Source organism: Megalobrama amblycephala, linkage group LG2, assembly GCF_018812025.1.
Source record: "Megalobrama amblycephala isolate DHTTF-2021 linkage group LG2, ASM1881202v1, whole genome shotgun sequence".
NCBI lineage: Eukaryota > Metazoa > Chordata > Actinopteri > Cypriniformes > Xenocyprididae > Megalobrama > Megalobrama amblycephala.
Window position 1 is genome coordinate 12,767,087 of NC_063045.1, and position 16,484 is coordinate 12,783,570.

General features: G+C 34.7%; 1 protein-coding gene and 1 long non-coding RNA gene across 2 annotated transcripts; one reads left to right on the forward strand and one right to left on the reverse strand.

The window, feature by feature from the left end:
- Nucleotides 1-8: 8 nt before the first annotated feature.
- On the forward strand, nt 9-10,445 carry mrasb (muscle RAS oncogene homolog b). The gene is made up of 6 exons (XM_048182770.1): nt 9-206; nt 3,189-3,395; nt 7,592-7,745; nt 8,263-8,362; nt 9,806-9,885; nt 9,999-10,445. Exons 2-6 carry the CDS (start codon nt 3,203-3,205, stop codon nt 10,096-10,098), a joined length of 627 nt encoding a protein of 208 aa, XP_048038727.1. The 5' UTR covers nt 9-206; nt 3,189-3,202; the 3' UTR covers nt 10,099-10,445.
- On the reverse strand, nt 7,592-11,019 carry LOC125263683. Its single transcript, XR_007183870.1, has 3 exons — nt 10,881-11,019; nt 10,061-10,154; nt 7,592-7,728 (listed from the first exon to the last, which is right to left on the reverse strand). It is a non-coding gene; the product is annotated as an uncharacterized LOC125263683 (long non-coding RNA).
- Between the last annotated feature and the right edge of the window lie 5,465 nt (nt 11,020-16,484).

Below are 16,484 nucleotides of genomic sequence, written 5' to 3' on the forward strand. Positions count from 1 at the left end.
TGTTAATATGTGTAAACTTACTGTGAGCGCTCTCGAGGTGTGAGGAACTGAAAACGGCTCTTCGCGTGGCCCGATAAAAAGCCACTGCATCCAGTTGTATAACAAATCGACAAACGTTTCAGCGTGAGTATTTACTCGGTAATGTCGGCAGCAACATCTGTGGAAACGGATCGGGCTATTGGCATATGCTGTCATCTTCTGATAAGGTAATCATTTTAATGCATGCTGATTGCATCTATCAACAGCACGAAGGAATAAAATCTAGGTTTCTATATATTTAACGGGCGTTTTAAGATGATCCCTGATTGCTTCTATATAGATATGCATGTTTTACCAGTTAAATCATGCATTTGTGCATTATGCATATTAAGTGATCATACTGGTGAATTGCAACATAAAGCGGTGCAAACACACATATCTCAAAATGCAGGATGCATTGTTTCCTTTTTGCCAGGAAGATGCTTTCATTGCAGTGCAGCAGCATATAATGGAGATCATAGATAAGCACATACCTTAGATAAAGCCTAATGGGTAATGCATTAGGCAACCCAGACAGAATGATCAAGGTGGGTGTATTGATATATGCATAGCTCAGATGAGTGCTGAAGCCATGCACAGATTTGATAAATCACACATAAAGCACAAATATACAGTCGAAAAGAGAGTGTACAGTTGTACGATGGGAAGTAGGTACAGTACGTGACATGGTTGATTTTACTAGCGATGAACCGAAGGCCGATTAATCGGAAATTAATTTAGCGGAAAATATTCCGTTACTCTTGTAAATAGTGCACGTTTTCTGTTATTTTTAGTGAATAATTATTGTGAAAATTATTTACTTAAATATGTAATAAAATCATGAATAATGTATTGTAATTTATATATATATATTTTAAGTAGCCTAAATATTTAATTAAATGTTAAAAAAATCTCATTTGCCATTGTAAAATTGTAGTATGTATATCGGCATCAGCTTCGTTCAACCACTTTTGTACGCTTGCGTTTGCTGACTGTGGTATATAAAATTCCCGCACATGACATGCGGACAAAAATATAACATTTGTTTTCTCGTTTTAGTTAAATCATGGCGACGAATTAAGAAATTGTTTCCACGACTTATTTAGTTCCCTCAATTTAGTGAATAATGGCCATGTTGTGCTAATTCGTTCCTTCGTTTTGATTTAATTAAAACAAGGGGGCAAATTATTACAATGTGGCCAAGATTTAGTAAAACCAAAGGCTATAGAATAACACAAGATGCCTCACTCATATTGTTTTGAATGGGAGAAAGTGCAACACACAATATGGCAGAATAAGTCCCACCTTCTAAATAAGAGCCAATCACTGATTAGTAAAGCCATCACATCACTGCAGCGGTCGTTAGAAGCTCCGGTTCCTGTAGAAACAGTCAGACACGCGCCTCCTACAGAGATGCACACTTAGGACTGCGCATGTGCATTAGCTTGATCCAGCCTGAAAAATACAGTTTTTTGTCATGTTTCGAGCGTTTAGAAACAAAATTTATGAGACAGTTGTTGTCAGATTTCATTGGTGATTTCAAATATGAAATTTAATCGAAAGCTTGGCAAGTAGCTTTGGAGAATTTGATGTTTCCACATTAAAGGGAGCTGCACTTCAATGCCCGAGAGGTGTTTCAAAGATGGCCGCCGAGTGAAATGACTTGCCTTAACTGGACATTGGTAAAACGAGGGAGCGAATTATTATATCGTGTGCACGATTCACTTAAAACGAGGGAACGAATTAGTAAAACATGCTGACGAATTAGCAGGTCATGGGAACGAATTGTTAACTCGGACACAATATACATTTTTTTTGGCCTGTTTTAGAGCCAGGTGGTTTCATGATCCTTAAGAAGTGAAGTCATATCCCAGATGATTTCAGAAAGGAAATCCTGAACTTCCCTCTATTGTGGTTGACAGGAAGGGCGACTGGAAGAGATGTGTAATACTGACATCTGACATCAGGGGTATAGATCCAACAGTTTGGGGTGTTTAATCCCAAAATAAGTGCTAGTGTTTGAGTATTTGAGGTTTTTCAGTGTATTTTGGAGGCTTTGACATACTTTCATTTGTACAGTTTTAGCTCACTGGTCAATCTGTCTGGGGTTTTCTTGTTGTTGGCAGTTTCGAGCTGAGATCACACTGCAAAATCACAGCGTGGCAATCCAAGTGTCTCGTCTAGACCGTATTTCCTGTGTGTGTGATCTGGTTGGATGTCTGGGAAAAGCCTCGGTTTGCACACTGCCTCTTTATGCCAATATAGAGTCCATTAGTGACATTTTAGACATTAAAAGTCTGAATCGCTGTTTGTTTCTCTTAAAGAAACAGCTCACCCAAAAAATGAATGTGTGATAAGCATTTTATTTACCCTCATGTTGTTCTAAACTCACTTAATTTCTTTTGTAAAGCACAACGGAGAGGATCTTTGAGTATGATTTTTTTTTTTTTTTTTTCAATGAATCAGTGTACAAAACCTTAATGATTCATTAATGAATCATACCTTTCCAGTTCTTGAGTTCAACTCACTGACTCAATGTTTTTATGAGATTTATTCTGAATGAACTAGAATGTTTAGAAGCAAAAAAAATATGGTTTTATTTACTGGGATTAGATTAGATTGTGAAAAGTAAAGGATATTTTAGGACATTATATTATTGGTTAATATTGTTTTCCCAACCCACAAGGTCTTGATGACATCAGCAGAAAAGAAAAGTTGTTTTGAGGCAGAGAAAGTTGTTACGTTTTGATAAAAGAGTAGAAAAAATATGGTTTTACATTATTATTTTTATATTATATTTTCACATTTGTATATTTTATTATTATTATTATCATTATTAATTTTAATAAAAAATATTTATTTATGTATAATAAATATTATTAACACTATTTTACTTCTACTAATAATAATTATTTATTAATTAATTTATTTATTTTAATTAAACTTTTTTTTCTATTAAAATTTCTACATTGTGTGTTCAGATAACAAAGAAGCTCCATGAAGGCACTAGTGCAAAAACACTTTATCCTACTGACTCATTTCATCTAATTAAATAATACAGATTAACATCTAATCAACTGTTTAAACATATACATAACATGCATTTATATGCTTGCCTACCAAATCGACAGCAACATCTCTCATCTGACACCATTTTCTCTCTATTGCAGGTGTAGCTGTCTCCATGGCAACCAGCGTGGTTCCCGGGGACAACCTGCCCACATATAAGCTGGTTGTGGTGGGAGACGGAGGCGTGGGGAAAAGCGCTCTCACCATACAATTCTTCCAGAAGATCTTCGTCCCTGACTACGACCCCACCATTGAGGACTCGTACCTCAAACACACCGAGATCGATGGACAATGGGCTATTTTGGATGGTGAGCAGTTCAGTGCGACGCCAATAGAGGGCAATGCAGCTTAAACAAATCAGAGTTTATTTTATGCACAGCAATAAATCATGAAGCAGTAATTTCTGACTTAAATATTTATATGAGCACAAAACATTACTCACAAAATGATGAGTTAGAGTTAAAAGTTACAGGGAAGAACAACAGTTAAAGAGAATAAAATGAAATATTTAAGATATCTGTAAATTATAAAATATTTTACTTTTAATATATTTAGAGTCTAAAAGATGCAAGGAAAAAATGAAATATGTTGTATACCACAACTATATTATATTCAGTGTTATTTTGGTATTATCTATTTACTTTTATAGTATTAGCTTTTATTTTCATATTTAGTTTTAAAGTTTTTGTTATGTGCTTTTGTCATTTTTATTAGTTATTCCAATTATTTGCAAAGGCAACATTTCTATATATTTTCTATTAAATTTTTAATTCATCTAATGTTTATAATTTATTTTATTTCAGCTTTATTTCAATTAACTAGTTAAAGCTGCTGACAGTAACTTTTTTTGGTTAAAAATTATCCAAAATCAATTTTTGAGCAAGTACATATCCAGCCAGTGTTCAAAACTATCTCCTTACCGTAGCCCGATTCACAATGATAAGCTTGTAATAATGTTTTATAATAAAAACGGTACTGGTAGGTTTCCGCAGGAAATTTGAGCATGCAGCTGTTCGTCTTTGCGTCATTACGTCACGCCTGTTTACGTGAAGAAGGAGTCCCAGCTAGTAGGCTATATGGCATGTGAAGATGCTGCTGGTAGCTGATCATTTATAGCCTTTTCTCACAGCAGCTGGAATAATTAAACTTATCATTTTGATGGCGAATTGTAATCCAGAATGGTCCAAATGACAATCATCAGTGACAACTTGAGATTCACCCGTAGTCAAAATCAAAAGACTTTGGACTGCGGAGTGGATATAGAAATTGAAATCTACAGGTAACGCTAATACACACTAAATACACATAGTCACGCAATGCTGATGTTGTTAACATGAACAATTTGAGAACAAAGTATAATAATAATAATAATTTGCATGGTTTGATGTGATATGAGCTAAGCGATCGTTAGATTTAATCCCCATTGGCAGCGTAATGTTACTCCTCAACCGAGGCACAACCCACGTAAAGATAATTCCACAAACAACTGCAATTGCAGGTTTCAAACAGAGATGGCGACAAAGAGGCAAAACTTATGGACTTCAGCTTTAAAGGGTTAGTTCACCCAAAAATGAACATTCTGTCATTTATTACTTACCCTCATGCCGTTCCACACCCGTAAGACCTTTGTTAATCTTCGGAACACAAATTAAGATATTTTAGTTGAAATCCGATGGCTCCGTGAGGCCTGCATAGGGAGCAATGGACACTTCCTCTCTCAAGATCCATAAAGGTACTAAAAACATATTTAAATTGGTTCATGTCCATAAATCCATAAAAACACACTAAATCAGTTCATGTGAGTACAGTGGTTCAATATTAATACTATATTATATTACGACGAGAATATTTTTGGTGCGGCAAAAAAACCCAAAATAACGACTTATATAATGATGGCCGATTTAAAATAAAACACTGCTAATATAAAACACTGCTTCAGGAAGCATCGGAGCATAATGAATCAGCGTGTCGAATCAGCGGTTCGGAGCGCCAAAGTCACGTGATTTCAGCAGTTTGGCTGTTTGACACGCGATCCGAATCATGATTCAATACGCTGATTCATAACGCTCTGAAGCTTCCTGAAGCAGTGTTTTGAAGTCAGCCATCACTAAATAAGTCGTTGTTTTTTTTGTTTTGTTTTTTTTTGGCGCACCTAAAATATTCTCGTTGTTTTATAATATTAATTTTGAACCACTGTACTCACATAAACTGATTTAGTGTGTTTTTATGGATCTTGAGAGAGGAAATGTCATTGCTCCCTATGAAGGCCTCACAGAGCCATCGGATTTCATCAACAATATCTTAATTTGTGTTCTGAAGATTAACGAAGGTCTTACGGGTGTAGAACGGCATGAGGGTAAGTAATAAATGACAGAATTTTCATTTTTGGGTGAACTAACCCCTTAACAATAACAACGATTATATAGTTCAATGTACCATGTAATAATAATAAATAACTATTATTATTAATAATACAAAATATTTTTTAATCACAAATCTGCTATTAATAATTTTTGCTGTTTATAATTGTATATTCACAAACCCGATTCCAAAAAAGTTGGGACACTGTATAAATTGTGAATAAAAAAGGAATGCAATAATTTACAAATCTCATAAACTTATATTTTATTCACAATGGAATATAGATAACATATCAAATGTTGAAAGTGAGACATTTTGAAATGTCATGCCAAATATTGGCTCATTTTGGATTTCATGAGAGCTACACATTCCAAAAAAGTTGGGACAGGTAGCAATAAGAGGCTAGAAAAGTTAAATGTACATATAAGGAACAGCTGGAGGACCAATTTGCAACTTATTAGGTCAATTGGCAACATGATTGGGTATAAAAAGAGCCTCTCAGAGTGGCACTGTCTCTCAGAAGTCAAGATGGGCAGAGGATCACCAATTCCCCCAATGCTGCGGCGAAAAATAGTGGAGCAATATCAGAAAGGAGTTTCTCAGAGAAAAATTGCAAAGAGTTTGAAGTTATCATCATCTACAGTGCATAATATCATCCAAAGATTCAGAAACAATCTCTGTGCGTAAGGGTCAAGGCCGGAAAACCATACTGGAAGCCATATCTAAACATGATCCAGAAGCGCAGGCGTTTTCTCTGGGCCAAGGCTCATTTAAAATGGACTGTGGCAAAGTGGAAAACTGTTCTGTGGTCAGACAAATCAAAATTTGAAGTTCTTTTTGGAAAACTGGGACGCCATGTCATCCGGACTAAAGAGGACAAGGACAACCCAAGTTCTTATCAGCGCTCAGTTCAGAAGCCTGCATCTCTGATGGTATGGGGTTGCATGAGTGCATGTGGCATGGGCAGCTTACACATCTGGAAAGGCACCATCAATGCTGAAAGGTATATCCAAGTTCTAGAACAACATATGCTCCCATCCAGACGTCGTCTCTTTCAGGGAAGACCTTGCATTTTCCAACATGACAATGCCAGACCATATACTGCATCAATTACAACATCATGGCTGCGTAGAAGAAGGATCCGGGTACTGAAATGGCCAGCCTGCAGTCCAGATCTTTCACCCTTAGAAAACATTTGGCGCATCATAAAGAGGAAGATGCGACAAAGAAGACCTAAGACAGTTGAGCAACTAGAAGCCTGTATTAGACAAGAATGGGACAACATTCCTATTCCTAAACTTGAGCAAATTGTCTCCTCAGTCCCCAGACATTTGCAGACTGTTATAAGAAGAAGAGGGGATGCCACACAGTGGTAAACATGGCCTTGTCCCAACTTTTTTGAGATGTGTTGATGCCATGAAATTTAAAATCAACTTATTTTTCCTTTAAAATGATACATTTTCTCAGTATAAACATTTGATATGTCATCTATGTTGTATTCTCAATAAAATATTGAAATTTGAAACTTCCACATCATTGCATTCTGTTTTTATTCACAATTTGTACAGTGTCCCAACTTTTTTGGAATCGGGTTTGTACATCTTCATCACATGCTTTTATCCAAAGCAACTTTTGTATTATTGCAAAAGATGAGCAAAAGTTACTGGGAAAAAGCTTTATTTAATATTTATAAATTTGTCAAATATTTGACTTTTACCTTTTAATATATAATATATTAAAGTAAAAAAAAAATAGATGATATATTAATGTAGAATACTTTCAATTTTTCTCATTACAAATTTTCAACTACAATAAGTGAAAATTTACATTTAAAAATACAATAGTAAAAATACAATAAGTAAAAATTAAAATTAAAAACAATAAGTAAAAATTAAATCTAAATAAAGTAAAAACATGCTTTTATTACAAAAGATGAGCAAAAAGTACTGTGAAAAAAGCTTAATTAAATAAACATTTATAAATTTAATATAGTTATTAATTGTAAAATAAAAAAAATCAACATAATGAGTGAAAAGTTTAATTTACATATAAAATGGTCAATAAAAATGCAAATGAACTGAATGAAGTCAACAACAGTGTGTATTTGTGTAAAACTGCATTGGCGATCTGTGTGTTTGTGTAGTTTTGGACACGGCCGGGCAGGAGGAGTTCAGTGCCATGAGGGAGCAGTACATGAGGACCGGAGACGGATTTCTCATCGTCTTCTCAGTCACTGATAAAGCCAGTTTTGAACACGTGGACCGTTTCCACCAGCTTATTCTGAGAGTGAAGGACAGGTACGAACACACATCAACACACATTTGAGTTGCAGACTGGTGCGATTTAGGGTATGTTCACATGACAGCGATGTACTAAAACCAGAAAAGTTTTTCCTTTGCGTTTTTCATGTACAGAGACAGTGTTGTCCAAATGATCCCCGTTCACACGGATCCGTGAAAATGACTAAAAATGCTGTACTATTCATGCCAAGCCAGTATTTGGCGATGCCACTTTGTAAAGAAACACTACGTGTTTATACACTACTTATAACACATAATACACATGTGCGTGACGTCACCATTTTCGCAAATTCTCGTTTTTGTAGTTTTCACTGAGACAATAATGGTATCGTAATCAGTAACGTTATTGGTATCATTTTCAAAAAAACAGTTTTCAAAAGTTTGCATTTTCAAGCCCCCGAAATGCCATTGTCATGTAAATGAACAAAACGCATAAAAAGTTTTCTGTTTTTAGTTAAAGCGGTGTCATGTAAACGGCCCCTTACTGTGTCTCTTGATTGTGTCTGTGTCGCAGGGAGTCGTTTCCCATGGTTCTGGTGGCAAATAAAGTTGACCTGGTGCATTTACGCAAGATCACTAGTGAGCAGGGACGAGAGATGGCCTCCAAACACAGCGTGAGTGAAACCTGTGATAAAACCTGTGATATCATTCTGAATGAACCAGAATATACACAAGCTAATCATATGGTTTTATCTACCGGGATTTGATTGGTTTGTGAAAAGTAAACCATGTTAGGACATGATATTATTGGTTAATATTGTTTTTCAACCCACAAGGCCTTGATTACATCAGCAGAATAGAAAAGAAAGTTGGTATGTTTTAAAAAAAACTTTTGGAAACTAATTTTGTTCTACAGTATTATTTTTATATTATATTTTTATATATGGCTCCAGCTTATATTTTTTACAGTAATCCAAACCAATAAATATTTCACGTTTACATTATTATTACATTATATTTTTATTTAAATATGTATTATTATTATTATTATTTAACCTCTTATTTGTTTATTTGTTTTGTTTATTATTCAGAAAGAGTCAATTTTGATTTCATGTTGAATTTTTCGTTTTTCTTATCAGACTGGTTCCAATAATAATAACATAATTAATAATAATAATAATAATAATTATAAATCTTTTTGAATCATGTAGATTTGCCATTAATAATCTTGCCATTGTAAAAGTTGCATTTTTGTCTTCATCACAGATCACATATTATTATTATTATTAATGATCAATTCATTTATTTTTTTATATTTTTATTTAATATTTTCAAATATATTCAACAATATTGCAAACTAATAAATAGTTCACAATAGGACCATCAATTTTTATTAAGAAATAGTCAATTTTGATTTCATGTTGAATTTTTCATTAATTTTTCTTATCACACTGGTTCTAATAATAATAACATAATTATTATTAATAATAATAATACTAAATCTTTTTTAATCATGTACATTTGCTATTAATAATCTTGCTATTGTGAGGGTTGCATTTTTGTGTCTTCATCACAGATCACATATTATTATTATTGATCAATCCATTTGTTATTTTCAAATATATTTTACAATATTGCAAACCAATACATAGATACCAATACATATATACATAATTTTTCTTATCAAACATGTTCAAATATTTCATTAATGAAACAATAATAATAATATAAACATTATTAATAATAATAATACCAAATATTTTTTAATCACAACAAATCTGCTATTAATATTATTTGCTATTATAATTGTATTTTTGTCTTCATCACATATGTCATATTATTATTAATATTATTAATCCATTAATTTGTTATTAATTCATCATTTATTTAATATTTTAAAAAATACAGGATTTTCTTACAATAATAGATTTTAATTTCATCTTGAATTTTTCATACATTTTTCTTATCAGACATGTTATAATATTTTTAATCTATTAATAAAAACACTGATAACATAATTATTCTAATAATTATACTAATAATACAATCTTAATCATGCCACATCTACTATGAATAATTTTTGGCATTGTAATTGTGTTTTTATGTCTCCGACACAGATCACGTATATTGAGACGAGTGCAAAGGATCCGCCCATGAATGTAGACAAAGCCTTTCACGAGCTCGTCAGAGTAATACGGTGCGTCAAGTTTACAGATTCAATCTACTTTGACCCTCCGTATGCTACAAAGCTAGCTATGTGTTAGCATTCCCATTCATCTCAATGGCATTCATGTTTATCTCTGTTCACAGTCAGCAGATCCCAGAACGGGGTCTGAAGAAGAAAAGGAAAGCCAAATGGCGGGCGGACAGACCTTCGGGTTCCCAGAGGCTGCACTGCGTCTTACTGTGACCGCACATCCTCTATCTCTGGGCGTCAATGCCGCGATGATGACTCCAAGACTCGGACTGTTAAACACACACACACAAGCACACACACAAACACAGCTATGATAATATCCAGGAACTAGAGAACACAGCTTCAATATTCAATATAATGTGGAATTTGAGGCAATTTCACAGGATTTTCCAAGCAGGTGACAAATGACAGGATTCTAGCGCTGTTCACTCATGTTATTTCTCAGAGAACAATTCAGAGACAAACTTTCTGAGGCCTTGTTTTGTATTGTGTTTCTATATTTATTGTGCTGAATTCTATATTGTTAAGTGATTGTTAATACAGCGTAACGGCTTTGAAAACGACCTGTTCTTGGAATAGACGTCTGTACTGATCAGTATTACAGTTTCACAACGGGCATATATAGATGCACTCAGAAAGGGGGGGGGGGGGGTAGTGGTTACCATAGTTACCATATTTTTATGAATAAAATTAAGATACATTACCAAAACACTGCAAAAAACAAAACAAAACAGCAATAGGGTTATGCATATGACACTAAAACAACACAATTAACAGAATTAAAGTAAAAATTTTACTTGAAATTATATATTTTTTAACTATTTCAACAACATTTTACCATAAAAGTGCTCATCTTATTAAATAAAATCATGTTTTACCATATATCGTAATATATGGTGAGCTCATCCAATAAAGTTTTTTTCTGTAGCATTTTTTTCAGCTAAAACATTACTCCAATTTTACAGTGTAACATTATTGCGCCATGTTGTAATTACCGTAATGATGAGATTTCAACTTGTAAAAAGCGCTCACGTCCTCTATGGTTGTGACATTACATTGATTCATGATACAAAGAATCTGGAGCAATTCTGATATTTTCCGACGTATCGCGATTCTCTCTTGAATCGATTCCAAGCTTAGTTACTCTGCTTGCTTCTAGTTCCTTTACACACACCCCTTAAACCTAAAATAATCATTCATAAAGTTTGAAAAGGTTGAAGTGAATCGGAAGGGTGTTCGCAGTGGGCTGTTTACATTAATCTTGTGTCATGAAAGCATTCTGAGCCAAGTCATTTCACTCGGCGGCCATCTTTAAAACTCCTCTCGGGCATTCATGTGCAGCTCCTATCTCTTTGAATGGGGAAAAATCAAATTCTCCAAAGCTGTTTGCCAAGCTTTCGATTAAATTTCATATTTTAAATCACCAATGAAATCTGACAACAACTGTCTCATAAATTGTGATTCTAATCGCTCGAATCATGACAAAAAAAACAACTGTATTTTTCAGGCTGGATCAAGCTAATGCGCATGCGCAGTCCTAAATGCGCGTCGTTTATGCCTCATTTCGGAGGCGCTTGTCTGATTGTTCCTATAGAAACCGGAGCTTCTAACGGCCACTGCAGTGACGCGATGACTTTACCAATCAGCGATTGGCTCTTATTTAGAAGGCGGGACGTATTCCGCCATATTGCGCATTGCACTTTCTCCCTTTCATAATATTAGCGTCTTGTGTTATTCTAGTCTTTGATTCTGAGCTGAGGTGCAAGTATATTTAACCTCTTACGTGACTCAGCCAAACGCACAAGCGCTCTTCAGCACTCTTCTTCGTGAGCATTTGAGTGTGCGGTTAAAAACTAGCCTAGAGCGCCATCTGCTGTTAAAACTAAGCTCAGAATCGATTTGAGAGAGAAAATATCAGAATCGATCCAGATTCATTGTCTCAAGAATCAATGTATTGTCCCAGCCCTAATGTCCTTGTAGAGATCGTAATTAGTTTGTAAGATGGAGATTTTCTGAGAGCTCCTACATGTACCATGTGACCACTGCTGATAAATTTAGGCGTTGATAGTGTTGCCACAGAAACGCATAATTCCCAGTTCGAGGACGTGAACAGCTCCAAATAGAATCTCACGTGTTGTAATCTCGAGATTACAGTAATTACGACATTGCGCGAATGCAGCAATACCTTTCAGTACTCACGGTAAAACGTAACTATGTTACGAGGTAGCACTTTTGTATGAATTCGTACAGTGCGAAATGTACAAAAACGTACAATTATTAGAAAGTACACAAGGCCCACTCTAACCCCACCCCAATCCTAACCATGACTATAGACAGATTATACAAAAATATACAAATAAGATTGTACGAATTAATACGAATTAGCCAACAATTCGCCAAAACGTAAAATAGTTACGAATTGTCATCAGATTGTTTCCACTTAGAAACAATAGGTAACTATGGTAACCGGAATTCGTTCACCTGGCGCTAAACCACACCCCCCAATGTGTGATGCGTTGCTGACAGTATCTATTAAAAACTCAAGGAAAGGTTAAGATTATTAGATCAAGATCTGTAAGACATCAGCTGATTGTAGATCAAGACTATCACAATTAAAGTTTTGTACATTTAATGCCTGATCTCAATTACGTTGCCATAAAAACTGAGTCAATCAGTAATTGCACAAAAACGTTACAGTGTTACATTGTGTCTGATGCTTTTGTTACATAGTTACAATGTAACATTCAACATTGTGACATCATGGAACATTATGAAGTCATTGGATCAAGTTCTGCCTTGATCTCGCGTTTTTCTTTTTTCGCTTGTCTTGAATGCATTGTCACTTTATTTTGAATGTGTTTTCGCTCGTTTCGAAGTTCTCATTGATGTTTTGAATGTATCGTATGTTATTCTATACGCCAGTTTTGCTTTTTGTTGTTTCAAAAAGTACAGCTTTTAGTGTTTAGCATATTAAAGGAACATCGTCCAAGTAGTTTGTTTTGTGATTCGTCTGCTCTTGTTTTTACTACGTGTTATTTTAATCTTATGAAAGCAGATCTGTTTTGTTTCAAAGACTGGATGTCCTCCTGACATTTTCAGTTTTGTTTGAAACTTGGTGCAAGTTTTGTGGTTCAGTTATTACTGGATTTTTTTTTTTTTTTTTTTTTTTTTAAAGTAATTTATTATACAAATTCTATGTATTCTGTGATCATGTTTGTATGAAGATGAAAATCATTAAGACCAATTAAGGCCAAAAACATGCTCTGAAAAAGAAGGGATTTTTTGCATCAGGAATATTGTAAGAATTTGTAAAGTGGAATATAAACATATTATAATAAAAACCTAATAAATCAATAAATTGTCCACTCGTTATTTTATTTATTTATTTTATTTTCATAAATTTGGCATGATTTAGTTGTTCAAAAGCTGAACTTTATTTAATACTGTAGTTTCTTGTAGGTTTTGCAAAAAGTATTTTTTTCATAGCTGAAAAAATTGATACAGATAAATAACAGCACAAAATAACAGAACATTTAGCTTTGTTTTAAGTATTGTTTTACCCTATTACTATAGGGTTTTTTTTTTCTATTCCAACCATAGCCCTTGTTTAGGTTATGCCTTTTCAACCACATGGTGGCGCTATTTACTAGGGAACACTACAGAGTTCACAGAAAGTGTACACTACAAATTTAAGAAAAACAGACCTTTTAACCACAAACATCTTTATTCTTCTGTGACCTACTTTACATTAGAGGAAATCAGTCGTGGGTTATGAAACACGTACTGTCAACACATACTTCTATTCATAATTATTATAACCTTACAGACAGGCACAACAATACCGCACATCTTACCCACAATTAGTGTACAGAAGGAAGTTCTATTCATTTACAAGAGGAACACTTTATAATTGCAATACCCCTGAGACATCACAAACCATTATATTCAAGTTGATGGGAAAGGGTTCGCAGAACTTTCTGAATGGATTTAGAGCACGGAATAGTGATTTTGCTGCTGTTATTGTGCTTTAGTCCCACAGTGATTGTGACAAGAGAAATAACAGCAATTCAAGGTCAAGGTTCCTGTGTAGCCCTACATCAGAAAGAGATGACTTGCACACTAAAATATCCAAATATTGTTTTATTGTCTTTTTTCTGCATGTATTTCTTCCTCAGAATTCATTGAACCAGCGTTTGGACATCAAAAATAGACTGTGAACCAACCAAAGGGATCTGTTCCCAAATTTTTGCCTTATAAATTTCCCATTTGCATTATAAAACAATGTCACCTAAAGGGATAGTTCACCCAAAAATGAAAACTATCCCATGATTTACTCACCCTCAAGCCATCCTAGATGTATATGACTCTCTTCTTTCAGACGAACACAATCAGAGAAATATTTTTAAAAAATATCCTGGCTCTTCCAAGTGTTATAATGGTAGTGAATGGGGGTCTCAATTTTGAAGCCAAAAAAAAATGCATCCATCCATCATAAATATAATCCATACGGCTCCAGTGATGGGTTTTTGTAAGAAAAATATCCATATTAAAAACTTAAAATAACTAGCTTCTGCCAGATGACCGTATGCATACTGCGCAAGTCGACTTGCGCCAAACGAGTAACCCCTGGCGCGATGTATGACGCAGGATTAGACACCTCTCGCGGTTCAAACAATTAGGGCTGTGCAACAAACTCAAGCTCCTCTTCTCTTATATCAAAATCCTCTGACATTTTTCTTCAAAATTTCTCATTTTAGGCTTCAAATTCATGGCCAGTGTTTTGTTTTGCTCTATAATCTGAGCATTCATGTTCGTCATTGCATCATGTGTTGGGTCAGAGGTCACTCTTCCACCACAAATCGTTGAGTACGGCCGTCTACCGGAAGCTAGTTATTAAATATTTAATATTTTTAATATGGATATTTTTCTTTACAAAAACCAATCGCTTTGCTTCAGAAGGCCTTTATTAACCCCCTGGAGCCATATGGATGGATGCGTTTATTTTTGGCTTCAAAACACGCCCCTCATTCACTACCATTATAAAGCTTGGTAGAGCCAGGATATTTCAAAAATATATCTCAGATTGTGTTCGTCTGAAAGAAGATAGGCAATACACCTAGGATGGCTTGAGGGTGAGTAAATCATGGGATAGCATAATTTTCATTTTTAGATGAACTATCCCTTTAAGGCTGCAAATCTTTTTAGTTTCTTGACGTCATATCCTGAGAATATAAAAACCTTCTGTAAAATAAATAAAAGTGAAAGTTAAACAGTGCAGCAGGCTGCAAAGCTAAACTTACAGATCTGGTTTAAAGGTGCCCTAGAACGTTCTTTCACAAGATGTAATATAAGTCTAAGGTGTCCCCTGGATGTGTCTGTGAAGTTTCAGCTCAAAATACCCAAAAAAAATGTTAATGATTTTTTTTTTTAACTGCCTATTTTGAGGCATCATTAACTATGCACCGATTCAGGCTGCGGCCCCTTTAAATCCTCGCGCTCCCTGCCCCCCGAGCTTGCGACTATAATACAGTGCATATACAAAGTTCACGCAGCTAATATAACCCTCAAATGGATCTTTACAAAATGTTCGTCATTCATACTGCATGCATGCATCGGATCATCTGAGTAGGCTGTAGTATTTATTTGGATGTTTACATTTGATTCTGAATGAGTTTGATAGTGCTCCGTGGCTAAAGCTAACATTACACACTGTTGGAGAGATTTATAAAGAATGAAGTTGTGTTTATGAGTTATACAGACTGCAAGTGTTTAAAAATGAAAATAGCGACGGCTCTCTTGTCTCTGTGAATACAGTAAGAAACGATGGTAACTTTAACATTTAACAGTACATTAGCAACATGCTAACGAAACTTTTAGAAAGACAATTTACAAATATCACTAAAAATATCATGATATCCTGGATCATGTCAGTTATTATTGCTCCATCTGCCATTTTTCGCTATTGTTCTTGCTTGCTTACCTAGTCTGATGATTCAGCTGTGCACAGATCCAGACGTTAATACTGCCTGCCCTTGTGTAATGCCTTGAACATGGGCTGGCATATGCAAATATTGAGGGTGTACATATTAATGATCCCAACTGTTACGTAACAGTCGGTGTTATGTTGAGATTCGCCTGTTCTTCGGAGGTCTTTTAAACAAATGAGATTTACATAAGAAGGAGGAAACAATGGTGTTTGAGACTCACTGTATGTCATTCCCATGTACTGAACTCTTGTTATTCAACTATGCCAAGGTAAATTCAATTTTCAATTCTAGGGCACCTTTAAGTCATGAAAACAACTTATATTCTGCAAAAACTGAATAGAGATTATTGAACTGTTAAAGGATTTTGTGAGTGATTCAGAGCACAGCCAGATAAAGGCTTATTAAAAGAAAGTGTCAGTCAAATTAATTGTATTAAAAGGGCAGCAAAAAGCCAGTGTTGAGCAGCAAACAGGTATTTAAAGCTGCTGGAGTCTCAAGAGCCTCTCCATACGGGCTGGCAGTTGATTTTACATTTACCTAAGAAGACCTGACAAACTGTTCATCAAACCAGTCTGAGAAGAAAGGCAACAAACACTTTCTTTGAAAAACTAA